We start from the raw sequence: 20,934 nt of genomic DNA, 5'->3' as shown, positions 1-20,934 counted from the left end.
AATAAAGAAAAATTTCAATTCGCCAGTTTATAAAAAGGAGTATTTACAAATAATGAAACATAATTCTTGAAACTAAAATATCAGCCCTTTCCTAAACACAATTAAAAAATAATCCTGGTACTTTTTTTTATTATTGAAAAAGCAGCTTGACTTTTTTTTAAAAATCTTTAAATACGTTGAAACTATATTTTAGGTTGATAGTAGTTTAATAATTTGGCAGACCAGATTGCATGTTCTGTTTAAATAATGTTTAACCTCAAAACCTTCTGCTATTATTTTACTGTGAATATATTTAAAATATATATAAAAAGCTTTCCTTATGCGAAACTTTTATTTTTAAGTGCCTAATGACAGAGAAATGAAAAATGTCAAATTGTAATTCGTCAGTTTACAACAAGGAGTATTTGCAAATAATTTCTTAATAAGGAAAATATCAGCCTTTTCGTTAACACACTTCAAAAGCTTTATTTAGTCCACTGACACATAAGTAGAATAATTACCGCATGGGGTGGATGAACAAAAAAGTTACTAATAAATGTAACTGCCATTTAAAAAACTTTTTTTGATTAAATCTTTGGACGTAAAATAACACAATATAATATAAACTATTATTAAACGTATTATTTATTTATTTCAAATTACTATTCTGGGGCTTTTTAGTGAAAAGATTAAAATTAAGTGTTTATACTTAAAAAGACATATTATTTACAGCTTTTCTTGAGCAAAGTACGTTTAACCTCTATATTTATTCCAAAGCACTGCTTCAGTGGAGTTCCTTAGCCTTCCTTACGCGAAACTTTTATTTTGAAGTGCATGATTGTACAGTCCGGAAATGGAACTACAGTAAGTAAAAGTTTCGACTCGAGTGCTGTTGCGCAACTACATTCAGGTGCAGAGTTGGTTTGATACATTTTAAATAATTTCTAGCAGTGCAAAATGGGTCGCAAGGTTACACTAGCGACTTGCTGCTTGAATCAGTGGGCTCTGGATTTTGAAGGGAACTTGTCAAGGATACTTAAAAGTAAGTTCCGACTCTTCATCTGCAATTTATCACAAGTAACAGTCCGTTACTAAAGTACTACTAAAGTTCTTATGACCTTAAAGTGACCTCGTCCTCATTTTTAAATCTATTTTTATCTCCAAAACAGGTATTGAGATAGCCAAGCAGAAAGGAGCCAAGTACAGACTGGGACCAGAGCTAGAAATCTGGTAATATTGTCTTCCACTGATAATAGATTTTTAACGAATGTGGGATGCATTTATGTACATAACGACACACTGTATTGGCATATTCCCATGATGTATTAAATTAAAATTAGTATCTTTATGTGCAATCGAAATATTTTTTAATTAGAGAAAAAACACCTAGAACACCTCAGCATAAAGTAAAGTAAACAAATTAGTAATCCAGTAAAATGATGATACACTGTTCTTTGCATCAGTGGCTACGGCTGTGCTGATCACTTCTACGAGTCAGACACACTGCTACACTGTTTCCAGGTTCTGAAGTCTCTACTAGAATCTCCTTTGACCCACAATATCATCTGTGATGTGGGAATGTAAGTAAAACTTTAGGAAAAAGTCATTTCTTAATATGTTTTATGATTTCGAATGCATTAAACACTTTATGTGCTTCTTCGGCAGGCCTGTCATGCATCACAATGTTCGATATAACTGCAGAGTCATCTTCTTGAACAAGTATGATTTTACTAAAGTACAGTAGTATAAAGCATTTGCATTACTGCTGCTTTATGGTTGTATCATTATCATAACACAATAATATGCATTTGTGTCTAATGTTTTTGTATCCGACAGAAAGATACTGTTAATCCGTCCTAAAATGCTCTTGGCTAATTACGGGAACAACAGGGAATTTCGATGGTTTTCACCTTGGAGTCGACCCAGGTATGCAAAGTATATTTCATGTTATATTTGTTAAATCTTTTCCCAGCAAAGTCAGCGATAAATCACAATGACATATTTGCAGACATATTGAGGAGTACTTTCTACCCAGAATGATCCAAGATGTGACAGGGCAGGTAAAGTATGCTTTCTCGTCACTTCAAAAATGAATCAACAAAAGATTTCATGAAACTATGATCATTTAATATATGCATGCATAAAGTATTCATTTTATTAGGCATGTACAGAATAGTAATGTCAGCTGTCCTCATTGGTAGACCACAGTGCCGTTTGGAGACGGGGTGCTGTCCACCAAGGACACCTGCATAGGGAGTGAGATTTGTGCCGAGCTGTGGAACCCCAGGAGGTATTATTCTGCAAATGATCATCTCATCAATACTATATGAATTGCAAATTAATAGAGATGCACCGATATAAAAATTTAGGCCGATAGCGATAACCGATAATTCTTAATATTTGAACGCCGATAACCGATTTATTGGCCGATAAATCTAAATCCGAATTTTTTTAATTCATTTTGAGATCCTGATTACAAAAACAAAATTCTCACTATTAAGAGCCATGTCCCAAACGCACAATTATAATGTTTTGAGAACATTATAATTGTGTAACCTTTATGACAGACTTGTGCTGCATGTTGCACTTTTTTGAAGTGATTTCAATCATATTTCAAGCAATCCAAAACTATCATGGCATCATCATGGCATCTGAAGCGTCTCAGCTGAAGGAAATAAACCATTATTTATCGGCTTTTATATATATTAGCCAGATTTTTTTATCGGGTCGATAACGATAACATTAAAGGGGGGGTAAAATATGATTTCACTTTTCTAACTTTAGCTCGTGTGAAATGTTGCTGTTTGAGCATAAACAACATCTGCAAAGTTACAACGCTCAAAGTTCAAAGCAAAGGGAGATATTTGCTTTTAAAGAAAAGGACTACAACAAACGGCTGGTAGGGACTACACGACATTCCTTTCGGGTTAGTGACATCAGCAACCCTAAAATGTACATAAACCCCGCCCCCGGGAACACGCAGTCCATGTTGAGAAGAGGAAAAGTTGTTGTATAAGAGTACATTTGTGAGTCAGCTCAAACTTTAGCATCCTTCTTTTCACATGCAATAAAAAGTCACTCTGTGTGCATCTCACAACAGTTCCTATACGAGCGATTTATAGATTAAAGTGGCACTATAGAGGATTTCTGTTTTTGTCAAACAGCGATCCCTAGAGTCGCTGTAGAGTACTTGTATTTAACGTTACTGTCGTAAACACCACTCACGCAGAGCGTATCTGCACCTTTCTTTTACTGTCTATGATCTGCACTCACGGCCTCTGCACTTCATAATAATAAAGTAGCCTACCGCGTTAGGCTTACCTGAGCCTACATGCCAGATGACACCAATAAAGTGTATCATGTACGTCGCATTATTTCGCAGGGCTCTCAAGTTTTGAAGACAGGCAAGAGTGACATCCAGGCATTGGTTGTTGCGTTAAATCTTACCCAGATACAATAGTGCTATTTTCTGATTGGCTATTGTGTAGCTCGACGAACAACACCAGCGGAGACGCGCTTGATTCCTGCCGGTTCCACAGTGAGAGCGGCGCGGCCAGAGTTTTGGGCGCTGCGGCATATTAAATATATTACAAATAGTTTTTCAGCGTGAGAAATACAATGCGTGACACTTGAGAGCCCTGATTTCGTAACAATGTCCGTTATGATGTTGTTAGACATGATTATTGCAATTTATCTTAATAGTTTGCAAATTGCGCTCATTTACACTATTGACAACATGTAGGCTTATTTATGTCCTGATAATTATGTGAGATATTGACAACTGTTCTCATGATAATCGCAGGAATCAACTTTAACAGTGAAAGACTGAGCGAGTGGGGCTCTTGTCCGGTTCCTTGTTTGCCAGATTTTCGTTACCTTTTTCTAGACTCTTCCGACCGTGCTTTCTTCGTTTTTTTTCCGCCATTCTGAAAACGCAGGTCCGATGTTAACTCGTGTCTGACTCCTCCCTCGGTCAGTCTGCCATTTCCTCTTTCTCTGTTCCTCCGACAATGCTTTTCTAGCTTTCTGCTTCTTATATGCCAGCTTTGCCATGGGACGATAGTTGTTCTTATAGCTAGCCGTATCCTGGATGGGGGCGTGTACGCGTGCAGTGCCGTAAAGCCCGCCGGCCCAAAGTTGCAAGGGTGGTTTTCGGCTCACAGGCACCAGGGGGGTGCGAGACGACCACCATTCAACACGAAATCAGTAATATAAACATTACAATGACTCCAAAGCTGTTCGGTTAAGGTAAAAAAGTTACTTAGTTCTGCTTTAACATGACAGAATATCCTAATTGAAGATAGTTAACAAAGACGTCCTGTTGCATTCTACATGTTGTCACTTCTTCTTGAGTCTCTCCATCTTTGTCTGACTCCGTTTTAACATTAAAGGCAGAACAGTTTCTGTCATTTTAGTGTGTCTGCGTGAGGTAATCGCAGCTGCTAACACACACGAGCTCTTGAAACCCCGCCCTCTGAGGCAGCTCATTTGCATTTAAAGGGCCAGGCGCAAAACGGTGCGTTTTTGCAAACCCTCAAAAAGTGACAACTTTAACATGCTATATAAAAATATCTGTGGGGTATTTTGTGCTAAAACTTCACACACACACACACACACACACACACACACACACACACACACACACACACACACACACACACACACACACACACACACACACACACACACACACACACACACACTCTCTGGGGACATTAGAGATTTATTTTACATCTTGTGAAAATGCCATTTTACCACCCCTTTAAAAGTTATCATATTTCATCCGATACCGATTTGGTGGTCGATATATATCGTTTATCCCTACAAATGAATATTCTTAATGAATTCTCACTAGGTTGTTCCTTAAATCCTTTCTTAATCTCCTGCTGAGAACATTTAGACATGATATGAAATAAAACAGCTTAGTTTCATAATTGCTTTAGAATGAGGAATTGAACTTTCTTCTTATTCTTTAGTCCACATGTTGACATGGGTTTAGATGGCATTGAGATTTTTACCAATTCCTCTGCAAGCTACCATGAGCTACGCAAGGCTGACCACAGGGTGAACTTGGTCAAATCTGCCACCACAAAGGTATATAGATTTATATATACAAATATGTTCATATGTGTAATACACAAATATATTACAACAGAAGCCAGCTCATTTAAATTGTAAGAATATTTCACAGTATTACTGTATTTTTGATTAAATTAATGTGGTCTTAGTGAGATTGAGACTACTTTCAAAAACATTAAAAACCTTAATGTTTCCAAACTTTTGACCGGTTATGTATGTACAGTATATGTATATATGAAACCAACTAAATTTCAAGTGGCCTCTACAAAGACTAAGGTTATGCAGAACTTTTATATATTTCAGCTTTGTTTTTTTATTTGTGACGCTCACATTTTCTGAATATGTTTCAGAGTGGAGGGATTTATCTGTTTGCCAATCAGAAGGGCTGTGATGGAGACCGTCTGTACTATGATGGCTGTGCTATGATTGCCATTAATGGAGATATTGTTGCCAGAGGAGCGCAGTTCTCACTCGAGGATGTTGTAAGTGCTTGAATATTGAAACTCACCCAAGTTGCTTTTCAGAAACATCAGAGAATGTCTAATTAGGGGAGAACTTCCACACTCAGTAAACTTCCGGCTTCTGAAGTGGTTGCAGTTCCACTCTGGTTCCACATGAGGGCGCTCGCAGGACGAGTGCAGAATGAATGGAGGTCAATGGAGCTATACCCCTCAAAATCCACTTTTCTCAGGATATCATTTTTTTACTAGTAATTTGAATGTTGTATTCGAAAGGTGATGCAAAGAAATGACACATTGCTTGTTGTTGGATTTTTTAGAGTCACTTATTTGCTTTAAAAAGTCTTTTAAAATGTCAATGACGTCATGCACATCGTACGACCAGAGATCCTGCTTTACGGCAGTCCTTTAGTCACTTTGGGGCTTTCGCGCTCTGCACTTTCTTTTCTCTCAAGGCATCGACAACACTGCTGACACAGGTAAATACACGTGCTAGAAGAGTTTTTGTTTTGTTGTTTTAAAAGACCACGCCGAAAATACACACACACATTCTGTTCCCGCTTCGGATGCCACGATGCCATCAAGCGGTATCTCTGGTCGTAATCAGTCCTTCACTGACCAATCAGCGTTTATTAGCAGAATGCTAGCGTGTTATGGGCAACAACAATTCGACCTGTAAGATATCGAAAGGACATACGTACTCGTTCATTCAACTTTCGACCTATAACCCATGTTGAACTTGGAAAACTACAATGAAATCTGAGATTTCTCAACAGTAATAGAGACAAATTTAGCCGTCTAGCTCCATAGACTCCCATTCATTTTGCACTCAGGGCGATCGCCCCCCAGTGGAACTCTGGTGGAACTACAACCAAAATTCGGTACAGTAGGACTTAATAGGGAGTGGCCAGGCTGTCCGTAGATGGGCTCTGGAAACATGCTTAACATTTCAGTTTGATCAATCTGATGCGTTTCTGTTGACTTGAAGGAGGTTGTCACAGCCACTCTCGATCTGGAAGATGTGCGCAGCTATCGAGGAGAGAGATGTCACCCACATATGGTGAGAGGACATTGAGATGTTATTTTGAAGTAACTTACCTACCATGCTTTAGATATTTTTCTTACCGCACAGGAATATGAGCACAAATCGTATCAGAGGATGAAAACGGACTTCTGTCTGTCTGACTGTGAGGACAGGTGTCTGCCCACGCACCGGCCTGTGGAGTGGATCTTCAACACCCCGGAAGAAGAGATCAGGTAACTTTTCACAGAGAAAAATGTATGCATGAACAGTGGGGTGCAGAAGTCATGAGTAGAAAAAGTAAGCCAAAATATGTTTCCCCGATTACGTCATTTGGAGCCAGAGTCGAATATGAAGGTCCCGCCCACACTCCCACAGACTCGATCGCAGTCACAGCTGTCAATCATGATGCAGGGTTCCCACGGGTCCTTGAAATCCTTGAAAGTTTGTGAATCTGGGAAAAAAAATTCAAGACCCTGGAAAGTTTTTGAAAATAAACATACATAGAAACAGGTCCTTGAAAGTGCTTGAATTTATTTGTGCAAAAAGGTTTCTGGAAAAAATTCCATATTGTTCCCTCCAGTATTGTGCTATTTCGCCAAATATTTATTTACGTTAGTTACGTACTACGATGGTACCTCAGCGTTTGTTGTTGGACACAGATGTGTCCCCACATTAAGTCCTTGAATTTGAGGGTATTGGCCCTGGAATTTGAACTTAACCAAGGTGTGGGTACAACCCTGTTTTTATAGCATTTATTCTTCTTGGAAAAACAAACACTTGAACATACGTGTGTGAAAAGAACTACATGACAGAAACCATCTTTGGCAAAAAAATATTTGAAGTGTAATTGGATTCTTTTAGTGTTTCTCGCCCCATTTGATTACATGAAGAGTGTGGGTTTATGACCTATACCGCAGCCAGCCACCAGGAGGCGATCGAAATATTTTGGCTTCACTTTTTCAGTATATTTCCAGCACACTTAGTAGAAACAGATATGTTTTGGCTTTCTCTAGTGGAGCTGTACATTAATACACCAACAAAAAGAGTCCTGTAAACCAAATTATGACTTAAAGAGCAGCCAGTTCACCCAAAATTGTCATATGGTTTAAATGAAATAACATGCCAAATGAGTGTGCTGGTCCAGTGAGGCTATTTTTACTATAGAGGTTTAGGAGTACCTTGTGACACAAATTTATTCCTGACTATTTTTATCATGTCTGTTTAGGAATGAGGAGGAGAAACTGTGAGAAGTCTAAAACCCAAATATGAATCTATTTAAAACACTATACAGTAAACCAGGGGGCACATATATGTACTGTTTAGTGTTATAAATTGATGCAGCATTTATTAAATCAATTATTACCATATTAAATATATATTTTGGGGTTTTATTTCAGTCTTGGTCCTGCCTGTTGGTTATGGGACTACTTAAGGAGGAGTGGACAGGTATTTTTTTATTTTATTCTATGATGAATGTTAATATGAATGTTTATGTGATTTACTCTTTCTGCTTGTTTTGTTACCAATCTTCTCAGCTAATATTTTTATTAGCATGTTTATGCTTTTGGCAGTGCATGTGAAGATGTGTTTGGCTAATGAGGTTTGTGTGTTTTGTTGTTTTCAGGCTGGCTTCCTTCTTCCACTTAGTGGTGGTGTGGACAGTTCATCCACCGCTTGTATTGTGTACTCCATGTGTGTGCAGATCTGCCAAGCCGTCAAAGATGGCAGTAAGTCCAAAACACAGACACAATAGCTCTTCAAAACATAAGAGTACGTAATCTAGAGCATCAGTTCCCAACAGGGGGGTCTCGGCAAGCTCTTTGGGAGGTCGCGTCAAATGTTGAACAGTGTTGAGCATTAAAGCAGCAGTCCGTAACTTTTTTCGTGTTCAAAATTTACTAAATTTATATAATGAGCGAGTACATCATGAATCCATTTTCCAAACCGTGTTTTTGTCTTATCCTGAGTCACTATGGTACACCTATAATAAGTGTTTAAAGGGGGTCTCAGACAAAAAAAGGTTGGGAGCCAATGATCTAGAGGCTTGTGCATCATTGTTCTCAGATTGTCAGGTTCTGGACGATGTGCAGCGTGTGGTCAACGATTCGTCATACAGGCCTGAGGACCCGCGTGAGCTGTGTGGACGCCTCTTTACCACATGTTACATGGCTAGTGAAAACTCTTCTGAGGACACACGCAACAGAGCCAAAGATCTCGCTGCTCAGATCGGCAGGTCAGTGGATGACATGGCAAACATTTGATTGATACATATGATTAATATATAAATTAATACATACACGGCCAGTCAAAAGTTTGGAATAGTCAGTCTTTTTTCCCCTTAGAATTGGACTTTATAACACGCAATTGTGAGTTTATATCTCGCAATCCTGAACTCTTTTCTCCCCGGTCCAATTCTAAGGAAAACAATACTTTTTTTTCCTCAGAATTGCAAGTTTATGCACGCAATAACAAGCAATTGCGACTTTATAACTTGCAATTGCGACTTAATATCATGCGATTCTGAGATTAAACAGTCAGAACTGCGAGATGTAAACTCGCAATTGCGAGAGAAAAAAAGTATAAATTGTGAGATAAAAGTCGCAATTACCTTTTATATGTTTTATTCTGTGGCGGAATCAAGCTTCCATAATCTTATGCACACCAAGGATGCATTTATTTGAGATGTACATCTCTTCTTAAGTATGCAATTTAATAGTAGTAATTTAAAAATGTATTATTGTGCAATTAAGATGTTGATTTATATCCGTTCTCCTCTCAGCAATCACCTAAATATCAACATTGACATGGCAGTGAAAGGCATGCTGGGAATCTTCTCCATGGTCACAGGGAAGTGGCCTCAGTTCCGAGCTAATGGAGGAAGTGCTAGAGAGAACCTGGCTCTGCAGAACGTCCAGGTACAGCACTCGCCATAGATGCTGGTGCTATTATTAAATGCATGATTCCTTTTATTAAGGACTTGTTGCCTATTTTCTGAACCGCATATGTAATGTATTTCAGCAAAAAGGGTTTGGTTTACTGCCATTAAAGTAGAGCTGCACGATTTTCTGCATGTTTTTGTTTAAAACAGAGATCAAGATTCTCACACAATTATGAAAAAAAAATGCAATTTACTAGAGGTTCTAACAAGATACGAATTGCTGCTATATCTATATCTTTATCTTTATATATATATAGTGTTGGGGGAAAATTACTTTTTAAAGCAATGCTTTACAATATTGCGTTGTTCCCTAAAAAAGTGACTAATTGCATTACTTACAGTAATTACTTTTTATGGAAAGTAATGTTACATTACTTTTGAGTTACTTTTTCTCACCTAGGCTGGGCTTGCTTATTTTTTTATTTTTTTTATTTTTTTTTTAGTTATATTTTTGGACAAATGTAAAGGCACTTTCACACCAAAAGTGAAATGAATAAGCCTCAGGCTGAAAGAAATGCAAATTCATCCCTGTACAGTAGAGGGCACAGTTAAAAACCAAAAAACTTTCAGATGTGCTGCTCTTCTGGATTAAAGAAGAATAGGATGCAGTTGAAGTTCAACATGCTTTAGCAATAAAAATAAGTAAAAATTATATTTGTGTAATTTAATATATTTAATTATTGCAGGTTTGCATAATATACTGAGTTTGAATTTCACTGTTTATTAATTTTGAATAATTCTAAGTCTGTGATATGAGAAAATGCCTGCTCACATTTAGTCCAGAATTACAACAACCACCATGTTCACACATCGCACACACTTCACACATCTGTTCACACATCTGCACTTACGATTTCTCTCAACATAGGGACAGGAGAGCGTTCACTCAATAAATGGAAAAACAAAGTGACTTGCATTACTTATTTGAAAAATTAACTCAAATTTAAAAGTAATGCATTTACTAATTACTTGAAAAAGGTAATCTGATTACGTAACTCAAGTTACTTGTAAAGCGTTACATTTGAATTAAAAAAAAATCATTGGTTACAATGAATGACCCGTTAACTCACTCATTAATACTTAAATACATTAATGGATGAATCAGCATTTTTGAATCAATCTCTTGAATGAATGATTCAATGACAAATACATGGTGTAACAATGGCATTGATACAATCTTCATTCAGAACACAGATCTGAATGTTCGCTGTGATTTTGTCAAAGGTTTAATAAACATAGCCGAATCATTGTCATTGAGGTATAAGGTCGCATGGGTGTCTGAATCGAGATCTGTCTTTTAACAATTAATCGTGCAGCTCTACAAGTCTCAGAAATAACTTAAAGCATACTAATAAATGGAAAGCACCATTATGCAGTAACATTCCATGAATGTGCAATGCTTAGAGTGTTGCATTTAGTTGCTGGTGGCCATTTTGAAATAAAATAGATGGTGATAATTTGTTTTATGTGGCTCTTTTTTTATATGACCCATGGCATCACAAAAGTGCGGGCTTTAGAAAGCAGTTTCTATGAAAGTGATCTTTTGCTGACTTTTTCAATATGCCGTTTGCTTGCATTGCAACACAACCGCCACAATTTTCACACAAAAAATATTGCAGTTAGTCACCCCAAGAAAGCGAGTTTCACTATTTCAAAGCACAAGTAACACTGTACCATCATTTTGCCTGTTTAACACATTCACACAAATATGATGCGTCACAGCTTTGGAGGATGAAAAGGTTTGCAAAGAAATGAATAGCCCTTTTGACTGGTGTTCAATTCCAATTTATTTAATTTGTTCTTTTCTCAATAAATGCTGTTATTGTTCCATAACAGCATTACAGACGTATTGCTTTAAACCCCCCCAGTGAGTCACATTTATTTTTTTTATCTACTCAGCATTGTCTTGGTCACTGCAATGCTGAGTAGGTAAAAAATAAATGTAAAAAAATAGGATAAAACTAAGAAATATATTAATCCCAAAATTATATATGCATATTTTTTTTACTTATTTAGTTTATTTCTTACTGTCAAAAACTAGGCCAATTAAAAGAATCAAATAATCATGATTATTGTCATGATTTCGAACCTGTCGTTAGAAAGCTAAATTAAATGGTAACAATATAAAATTTGACAAATGTATTACGAATTATTGCATTAAAGGGATAGTTCAGCCAAAAATGACAATTCTGTCAGTATTTACTCTCCCTCATGTTGTTCCAACCCCGTAAGACCTTCGTTTATCTTCGGAAAACAAATTAAGATATTTTTGATAAAATCTGATAGCTAAGGGATTGAAACTTGTTCCCCGGAAAGTTATTAAAGACATCATTAAAATAGCGTAGTGTTTCTGTGTTGTACGTCACACGCATCACACACATGACCAGCGTCAGCCAATAGTGAGCCTACGTGTGACGTACAACACAGAAACACTACGCTATTACACTAGTGAACCGACTCGAGGCCCACAGAGAAGGAAATGAATAGTTGAAATAAAGTCGTTATTTTTGTTTGTTTTGCACACAAAAAGTATTCTCGTCGCTTGATAAACTTAAGATTGAGCCACTGTAGTCACTTGGACTATTTTAACGATGTCTTTAATAACTATCGGGGCTGGCAGATTACGAGTTAAAAAAAAAAAAGATAAATGCACAGATAAATCTTTTATAGTATATACTACAAAATGCTTTGATGATTCAATATTGTGTGAATTATGCAATAGATTAGGAATTTCATACCTTTCAGAGCTATTTCACATCTACATTTTTACCTAATCAGCATATTGTTTTGAACCTGAAAGTATGCTGTATGTGCATGATGCATGTATGCGTATGTTTACTCCACTACAGGCTCGTGTCAGGATGATTTTGGCCTACCTCTTTGCCCAGCTCTGCCTGTGGGCTCAGGGAAAACCTGGTGGTCTCTTAGTTCTTGGTTCAGCAAACGTGGATGAGAGGTGTTTTTTTTTTTCAGCATGCCAATATCAATAATAATGAACATCACTTTAAAGAAAGTATTCTCGGACTTTGCAGTTTGACTGGATACTTCACAAAGTACGACTGCTCCAGTGCTGATATCAATCCAATTGGAGGTGTTAGTAAGATGGACCTGAAGTGTTTCCTGCAGTACTGTGTAAAACGCTTCCAGCTCACTGCCCTCACAAGGTGTGTAATCTTTCCTTTTGTCGCACATCTGCTGATCAGATCACTGATGAATTTAGTTACACAATCTTAATTTATAGTTTTGGCCTGGCAGACGACGGATATTCAGTCATGAAACTCTAGATGGCGCTAGTCCTTTACATGCAATCTGCAAGCAGTCACATCATTAATGCATGGGACAAGATGATTGGTCTCTGCTGATCCTGCAGCCAATGAGATTGCTTGCTCAACATTCAGGGGCCGTTTACACGACACTGCTTTCAACTAAACGTGATGTAAAACTTTTTTTATGGCCGTTCATTTACACGACAACAGCGTTTTGAGGGCCTGAAAACGCAAACTTTTGAAAACGGGTTTCAAAGTGCAAGTTTTCCAAAACGATACCGTTATTGTCTCAATGTAAAAAACAAAAACGTGAATTTGTGAAAACAGTGACGTCATGCGTATGTGTATTACATGTTCAGTCTATGGCCCTGTCCCAAATGGCACACTCCGGACTTGTGGACTTCCTCAGAGTCCACACTTCGGTGACGTCATGTAGTGCAGACCAATAGGGCCCTTAGCGCGAGTCCGCAAGGGCGCATTGAGAGGTATTTTTGGGACAGACTCGATCGTCACGCCGGAAACAAGAAGAAGGTCTCAGCTCAGACGTCGAAGCTGAATAAACTTAAAGGTCATCTCATCAGTCCCTTTATTAGAACAATATCACAAATATCATTTAAAAAAATTACAGTCTTTAGCATCGAGAACATAATGCGATCGTATTATTTAACACACTATTATTATGTTTGAGATATCAACCACTGGTCGATAATGGTAAAATGTACGCCTATATAATAAAGCCATGTTAACAGTCCGTGAGCGAAATCTCCTCCCATCCGTTTTCTGATTGGCATTTCGCAAGGATTCCTGGGTAGTTAAAGTGCCTGGAGCCTGCATCTATGCGGGCTTTGCGGAAAACCGGGGGCGCTACAAAGGGGGCGCTGCTGAGCACACTTCAGAGCGTTAAAATGCTAAATGGGACGGCCTACGGACTCGTAGACTCGGCGAGCACGTGCAATTTAAGTCCATGAGACTGAAAGTCCGCATGAAGCGCGCCATTTGGGACAGGGCCTATAGTCGAGTAGTGTTTCTTTACAAAGTGACATCGCCAACTACTGGCCTGGTAGCAGAATACAGCGTTTTTAGTCGTTTTCGCGGATCTGTGTGAACGGGGATCGTTTTGACAATGGTGTCAAAGGAAAATTTTTCCGTTTTTAGTACATTGTTGTCGTGTAAATGTACCCTCAGTGTTTATTGAAAGCTAGTCTTGCAGTATGCTCTGAAACCCTCCAGCTCCACCTGCCTAGATCTACTATGGAAATTAATTATGTCTATTTATGCAGCAGCAGCATATCTTACATGCTCACAGCCGTGTGTCTGTGTATCTATTAGTAGCAAGTCCATTTGTAAGCACAGGTGAGACCACCTGCAAGGCATTCCTGCCTGGCGCACTTCCACCAGTGCCTTTTGAATCAGCAGCAGTGTAGCAGATTTAGTCCGCAAAACCAGTGGTTTCATTTTTGTTTTAAAAAAAGTTATTAATTTAGTTCATTTATTTATATATATATATATATATAGCCGCTCTGGATTAAACCGTGATGTCATCGTCCAGCTCAGTTCAGTTCTTGTATAATAGTGTCAATGCAGGCAGATCAATATTATTTTTGAATATTAAATTAAATGTTAAATTTAATGTCCCAACTAAGTAAGCCAATGGCAACAAAGGTGGAAAAAGGCGACAGTATAGCACAGTAGAAGCAGCTGATTCTGCTAGGACGTCAGGTTGCAGCAGTTTGAGAGTCAGAAACAGTAGCATGATAACATGTGCCCGTCTTCTGTGCAGCGTTTTAGATGCTCCACCAACTGCAGAGCTCGAGCCACTGACTGATGGCAAGGTGGTCCAGACTGATGAGGTAAACATCGTCAACCTCATTCACTAAGAAATTTATCAAGAAACGTCACAGAACATTTGCACAGACAGATTGCATGTTTTTAAACATTAAAATGTAGCACGTTATTTATAGGGACATTTTTCAAAAGAAGCACCGATTTACATCACTTAATTCCCAATGTTTGTGGCAAGGTGTACACACCTGACCAATGATATTCTGTATGGTGCAAATGTGCGATGTGTTACATGCCTGAATTAAATTATGAATAATGTTGGGTTGGAGATGCCTTTTTTGTATGTTTTTATGCCTATATGGCTTCTGCAAGCAATTATTTTTTAGTGTCTTTCAAAAAGTGGTGGAGACAGAATCAACTTTGGCAAAGTGGTAGGGACATGCCCCACCTGTAAATGATGACTATGTATATTGGTCAAATAGCAATTAAAAATATTTAGTTTGATAAGTAACTTTTAATCAGTTTTATTTCTAAGAAAACAAATATGACTGATATTAAAATGTTTCGGTAATATTAAATGATCAGGTATATTATATATTCGGTATATTAAATTAAATCAAATCACAAACTATTCTTTTTTTAATTTCTAGGTCAAATAAACATACAATTATGCATTGATTATACTATAAATACAATATATAATATCCTTGTGAATAAATAAAAAAGTAAATGCATATTTGTTTAATGTCTGATATTTTTGCAAAGCACCGTATGTTTACATGCACTAATTGTCATCAATCAGAAAGAATCCAGTCCGATTTCAGATTCGTTGAGTTTTTTTTATATGAACCCTAACCTTTGCAATCCATTCACAATTTGGATTACATGTGCATTTATTCCATTTTGGCCATTGATGACATACCTAAAAGTAAAGCTGACAAATGTGTCAGAAGAGCTTATTATTTTTTGCAAATACATTTAAGAAATGTTCAGTCTCCTCAAATAACCAGTTCGTTAGACGTAAATAAACATATGCAAGTTCGTAATAAGTAGAGCCCGACCGATATATCGGCGGGCCGATATTATCGGCCGATTTTAGGCATTTTCCTAACTATCGGTATAGGCATTTATAATGGCCGATAAATTAATATTTAAAAAAAATGCGGGTACGGTGATTCATGTAAGGGTGGCGCTGCCAATAAAGCACCTAAAAGCTGTCACAAGAACTGGCAAAAATAATGATTATGAATACAAAAAATATAGCAAGGAGACATTTTAATTGTTTATTAATAAACAAGTGTTTTCAGTCAGTGTCAGCCAAAGATGAAGTTGACGATGCTGACTCGCGATCTTCAGTGAGCACGCGCCAGAGAGAAATGCACATTTCATACGATTACATGAGTCTGTCTGTCTTTCGTTTTGAATTGTTCTGTTTAAAAGTAGACATTTCAATTAAGATATATTTCAATTCTCAGGTCTATACGCTGAGTTTCGGTTCATGAGACGAGCTCCAGTTCACCCGCAGGCGCCTCCGTGTCGAGATTATCTATCGTCTGCTAAATTTACTTCTTATAAATTAAATCCAGGCAAATGGTTGATGAAACATTGATTAAAATTAAGATACAATTAATACAAAACGAAATTCACTTTGAAACGAAAGGTTTTGTGCTTTCTGTTTGATGTCTATGTGAAAGTTTCAAAGCATTAGTGCCGCTTTCAGAGCGCTCACGTTCGTAGTGCTGAACTGTCGCGTCTGTAACATTGTTTTTTCCTCATAAATGCAAACACGAAAAATAAAATAAAATAAAATGAATATTTTATGTAGCCTGTGGAGACTGAGAGCCAACCCTTCTTCATCCGGTGGGTAGTAGCCTACTTGTGATTTGCGCAGTGTAATTCACAGAATTGATTTCTCTGCTACAAGCCTCTGTCACGTATTGTGTGAGCTTGTGACTATTGCAAGCGCGCAGCTGAGAAGTCCTGATTATATTGTCTGCTATATTTAGGCCTTCTTCTTATTTATTAAGGCAATTGGTTGATGAAACATTGATTAAAATGCGTGGCGCGAGCGATCTCCGACAGTAAACTGATTCTGCTTTGTCTAGGGTAAACAGCTGTTGCGACGCGAGCAGTAACGGCCGCGTCCGGTGTAGACACAGTGTTAAAGCTCATTCTGCCTGATAACGCTACGTTACAACATCAAGCAATATTCCAAAAATGTATATAATTATAACACTTTATATAGGGCCATTTTGCATTAAGAGTAGCCTAGTTTCACGTTTAGTACATTTTGCTTACTAATTATTTAAAATAGTATAAAAGTACTGTACATATGTAATTAAAAACGTTTTCATTATGATATTATTCATTTTACTTTAGTAAAAAGATCTGAGTTCTTCCTCCACTGGTAGAGATTAGAGGAATTAAGAGTAAAAATAGAAGATAATAAGGTTTTGTCAGTGACACTTTTTATATATTTATTGATACAAGTTATGACTAAATTAAAAGACAAAGTCGTCGTTAGTGAAGATTATGCAACAGTATTTAGAATATAATATAATATAACATGCAATGCAAACTAGTTTGGTTACAGCTCAGCTGTATAATTCTCATTCTATCATTCCCCCTGCCTCCATTACATATCTGTGTCACACAAGTGTTTGATTACCACATTTGAGTGATCATTGCAAGACGTGTTTATAAAATATATTTATTCTGTTTATAGCTACTGTGTAAAGTACCCATCAAAAGTTTGTACACACCAATAGGAAAGTGTCCAAACTTTTGACTGGTATACTGTACTATAATACACATAAATAATATTGCTACTGTATTATAATATACACATAAATAATATCGGCCGATATATCGGTATCGGGCTTTTTTTACTCCCTAATATCGGTATCGGCATCGGCCCCCAAAAATCCATATCGGTCGGGCTCTAGTAATAAGTTAAACGTGTGTGAACAGAGATCTTATTAAAAAAGGCTCTGTTAAACATTCATCACCTCAAAGGTATTTTTGTACCTGTATTTGAAGATGGTCGTATTCTTCGTTGTAGGCATTAAAAATGCATTTGTTTTTTTGTTCAAAATGTCCTAATTTCTAATAGAGCATGTTTACTATGCTGCAATGCCCTTATGTACTTTTTCCATCACTGTGTGCATGCAGACAGATTGTTTTACAGCACTGAGACCTTACTCATGTGGTTCTGTGTCCGTCTCCCACAGGCCGACATGGGAATGACCTACTCAGAGCTGTCTGTGATTGGCCGACTCAGGAAGATCTCCAAGTGTGGCCCGTACAGCATGTTTTGCAAGCTCATTCACTCATGGAAAGAGACCTTCTCTCCCTCACAGGTCAAACATGCCATTTTTTAAAAGCAGTAAATACTAATGTTTTATCAATGCTATTTTAGGGGTAGTGCTTTAGTAGGATAATTAAAGGGTTAGTTCGCCCAAAGATGAAAATTCAGTCTTTAATTACTCACCCTCATGTCGTTCCAAAACCATAAGACTTTCGATTATCTTCAGAACACAAATGAATATATTTTTGATGAAAGTCTCTCCATTGACAGTCTATGCAACTACCACTTTTAAAACCCCAGAAAGGTAGTCAAGACATCTTTAAATAATCCAATAATCTTAATTTTATGAAGTGACTCGAGTGCTGTTTGTGCAACAAACAAAAAAATCCCAACAACATAATTTACCACTTTATTTACAAAATATTATCTCCAACATGCGTTCACATAACAAAATTCGCTCTTGCGGGTGCTCTCATGATAATTTTGTAAATTACGTTTTTTTTGCACTCGAGTCACTGAAGTCAATTGAAGTGAAACACTACCTTTCTGGGGCTTGAAAGTGGTAGTTGCATAGACTGTCAATTGAGGGACAGAAATATCATCAAAAAGATTTTCATTTGTGTCCTGAAGATGATTGAAAGTCTTACGGGTTTGGAAGGACATGAGGGCGAGTAATTAATGACAGATTTTTTTTTTTGGCACGCTATCCCTTTAAATTGCCTAACTATCTGCTTTGTGTTGAATGCCAGTTTTTGTTTTTTTTGCAGGTGGCTACTAAAGTGAAACATTTCTTTAGGATGTACTCAATCAACAGACATAAGATGACAACAGTAACACCCTCTTATCATGCTGAAAACTACAGTCCCGATGACAACCGCTTTGACCTCCGTCCTTTCCTTTACAACACACAGTGGGCCTGGCAGTTCCGCTGCATAGACAATGAGGTCAGCAGTTCTGCACAACAGTGTGATCAATGGGCTCTAGTATAGTTGTTTGTCTGCATGTAGTGTTTCTCTATATAATCCACTCTTTATTATGTTGTATAGGTGGGTTTGATGGAGTGATATGGAGGGCACAAGTACCAACTTTTATCAGAATCCATTGATCATTGGTCCAAAGATTCATCTCGGCCACTGATGTGATCAGCAGTTGTTCTCTAAACTCGCTCAGTCTCCTGTAGCGAGTTGCAACTCCGTGTCTTAGAATTATTTAAATACTGTGTGATACATTACATATGAAGATATTAATATGCTTTATGAATATCTTTATTGGCATTCATGGTTCAATAAAGAATGTGTAACATCCATGGAGCACAAAAGGTTCTTCACACTAAGAAATTATGGTTCTTTGTTTACTGAAATGTTCTTTGGGAAATCAAAAACGTCCTTCGATGCAAAACCCCACTTTGAGAACCGAAGTGAGAAGGGTAAATAATCTTAGTGCCTGATATATCCTGTATCTTTCAGGCAGTGACTCATTGGGATTCAAAGCAAATGACTAAATGAGTACGCACCCGTGCCAATGCAATAACAATGATTACTGGGTCATTCCTGTTGTGCAGTACCTCATGCTTGTGTTGTAATATATTAGAAGTATTTCTATAAAAAGGTATAGCAGATATCTAGAAATAGACTGTGGTAAAGCTCAGGCTCTTTAGCTTAGTAAATTGTAGCTAGATTATCTGAAAAGTTACAAGAAAACAGGATGGACCGTAAACAGATAGTATAGAAAGTCTTCATTTCTTCGCCCGCATGTCGTTCCAAACTTGTATGACGTTCATTCTTTTGTGGAACACAAAATAAGATATTACTATTTTGAAGAATGTTGCTAACAAACCGTTTTGCTTACCATTGACTTCCATTGAATGACAAAGCACAGCCGTTTCTCAAAATATGAGAAAATATGTCCCACAGAAGAACATTTTTGGGTGAACTATTCTTGTAACTTGAAGGTAATTTTTGAAATGTTGAACAAACAAACAATAAATAAATGTTGACATCTGAAAAACAGAATGGAATGTTTTAAAGTGAGACAACAAATACATCATCGTTTGCTAATGCTACTATGTCTGTTATTGCAAACCCACTGGTTTTCCCAGCAAAAATGGTCACTTCCTGAAGAATGATGTTGGAAGTGGCTTTTTCTTTAGATTTTACAAAAGACTAATAAGATGGCGTGATATATATATATATAAAGTGATATTAAGGTCTAATTAAAATTTAAATTCTAATTACTAATTAAACAATATGCCCTAGAAAATATCCACAAATTTCACATTTTGTCCAACATTTTAAAACATACGGCATGCAAATGTAGTTATTTGAAAGAGATTCACTGTTAAGATTTTACAGAAAGCACGACTCACGAGGCGGATGAGTTTGGGGTTTGAGAAGAATTGACTTCCTCTTTGTATGTGTGAAACGGTCTGAACTTCAGACCCATACACACATTAGTGCAGGTATCATTCATTCACACGCACACACACACACACACACACACACACACACACACACACACACACACACACACACACACACACACACACACACACACACACACACACACACACACACACACACACACACAGTGCATTGCTTGTGGTGGAAACTCATGAGTTTATTCAGAGTAATGTTATTCATCATCAGAGTAATGATTCAGTCTAATACTGAATTGTTTCTGTGATTGTTGATGAGTTTCCATTTGCATTTACTGCCATTTTCCAGATGTTGTCATAGTTTTCCAGGCTCTTCTCCTGGCATCTGCTTTATACATTCAGATATAGCAATTCCATTGTAAATGTAAAAGTCATCCATTTTATTATATACTGTACTTAATAGTATTTTAAGCTTTATATGTTGCTTAAACCAGTTGCTTAAACCGCTGCGCTGCGGCAACTGCACATCCAATGGCGCGGGCGCCTCTGACGTACGACCAATGAGAACACTCTGCGTCATACACGTCAGAGCCCGCCAAGGGGGCGTGACCTCAGTCTATAATAGCCCCCGAATTCGCCATTATAGCAGATTTTACTCCTTCAGCGACAAACTTCACGTCTCTGACCATTTATTGAGCCTTCGCCGTCGAACAAGCCTTCAGCCTGA

The 20,934-nt window shown here is 37.4% G+C and overlaps 1 protein-coding gene across 1 annotated transcript; it reads left to right on the top strand.

The window, feature by feature from the left end:
• Positions 1-819: 819 nt before the first annotated feature.
• Positions 820-19,840, top strand: nadsyn1 (NAD synthetase 1). The gene is made up of 21 exons (XM_077201722.1): positions 820-1,021; positions 1,149-1,209; positions 1,443-1,559; positions 1,645-1,698; positions 1,816-1,905; positions 1,988-2,039; positions 2,181-2,269; positions 4,956-5,073; positions 5,409-5,540; positions 6,505-6,576; positions 6,649-6,773; positions 7,938-7,986; positions 8,165-8,267; positions 8,605-8,773; positions 9,320-9,455; positions 12,328-12,434; positions 12,511-12,642; positions 14,525-14,594; positions 17,757-17,885; positions 18,601-18,777; positions 18,880-19,840. Exons 1-21 carry the CDS (start codon positions 937-939, stop codon positions 18,895-18,897), a joined length of 2,085 nt encoding a protein of 694 aa, XP_077057837.1. The 5' UTR covers positions 820-936; the 3' UTR covers positions 18,898-19,840.
• Positions 19,841-20,934: the final 1,094 nt, after the last annotated feature.

The sequence above is a fragment of the Siphateles boraxobius genome, unplaced genomic scaffold (assembly GCF_051911475.1).
Source record: "Siphateles boraxobius isolate OS27281-9 unplaced genomic scaffold, OSU_SipBor_1 48, whole genome shotgun sequence".
NCBI classification, from domain to species: Eukaryota; Metazoa; Chordata; class Actinopteri; order Cypriniformes; family Leuciscidae; genus Siphateles; species Siphateles boraxobius.
This window is presented reverse-complemented; position numbering and strand designations above follow the sequence as displayed.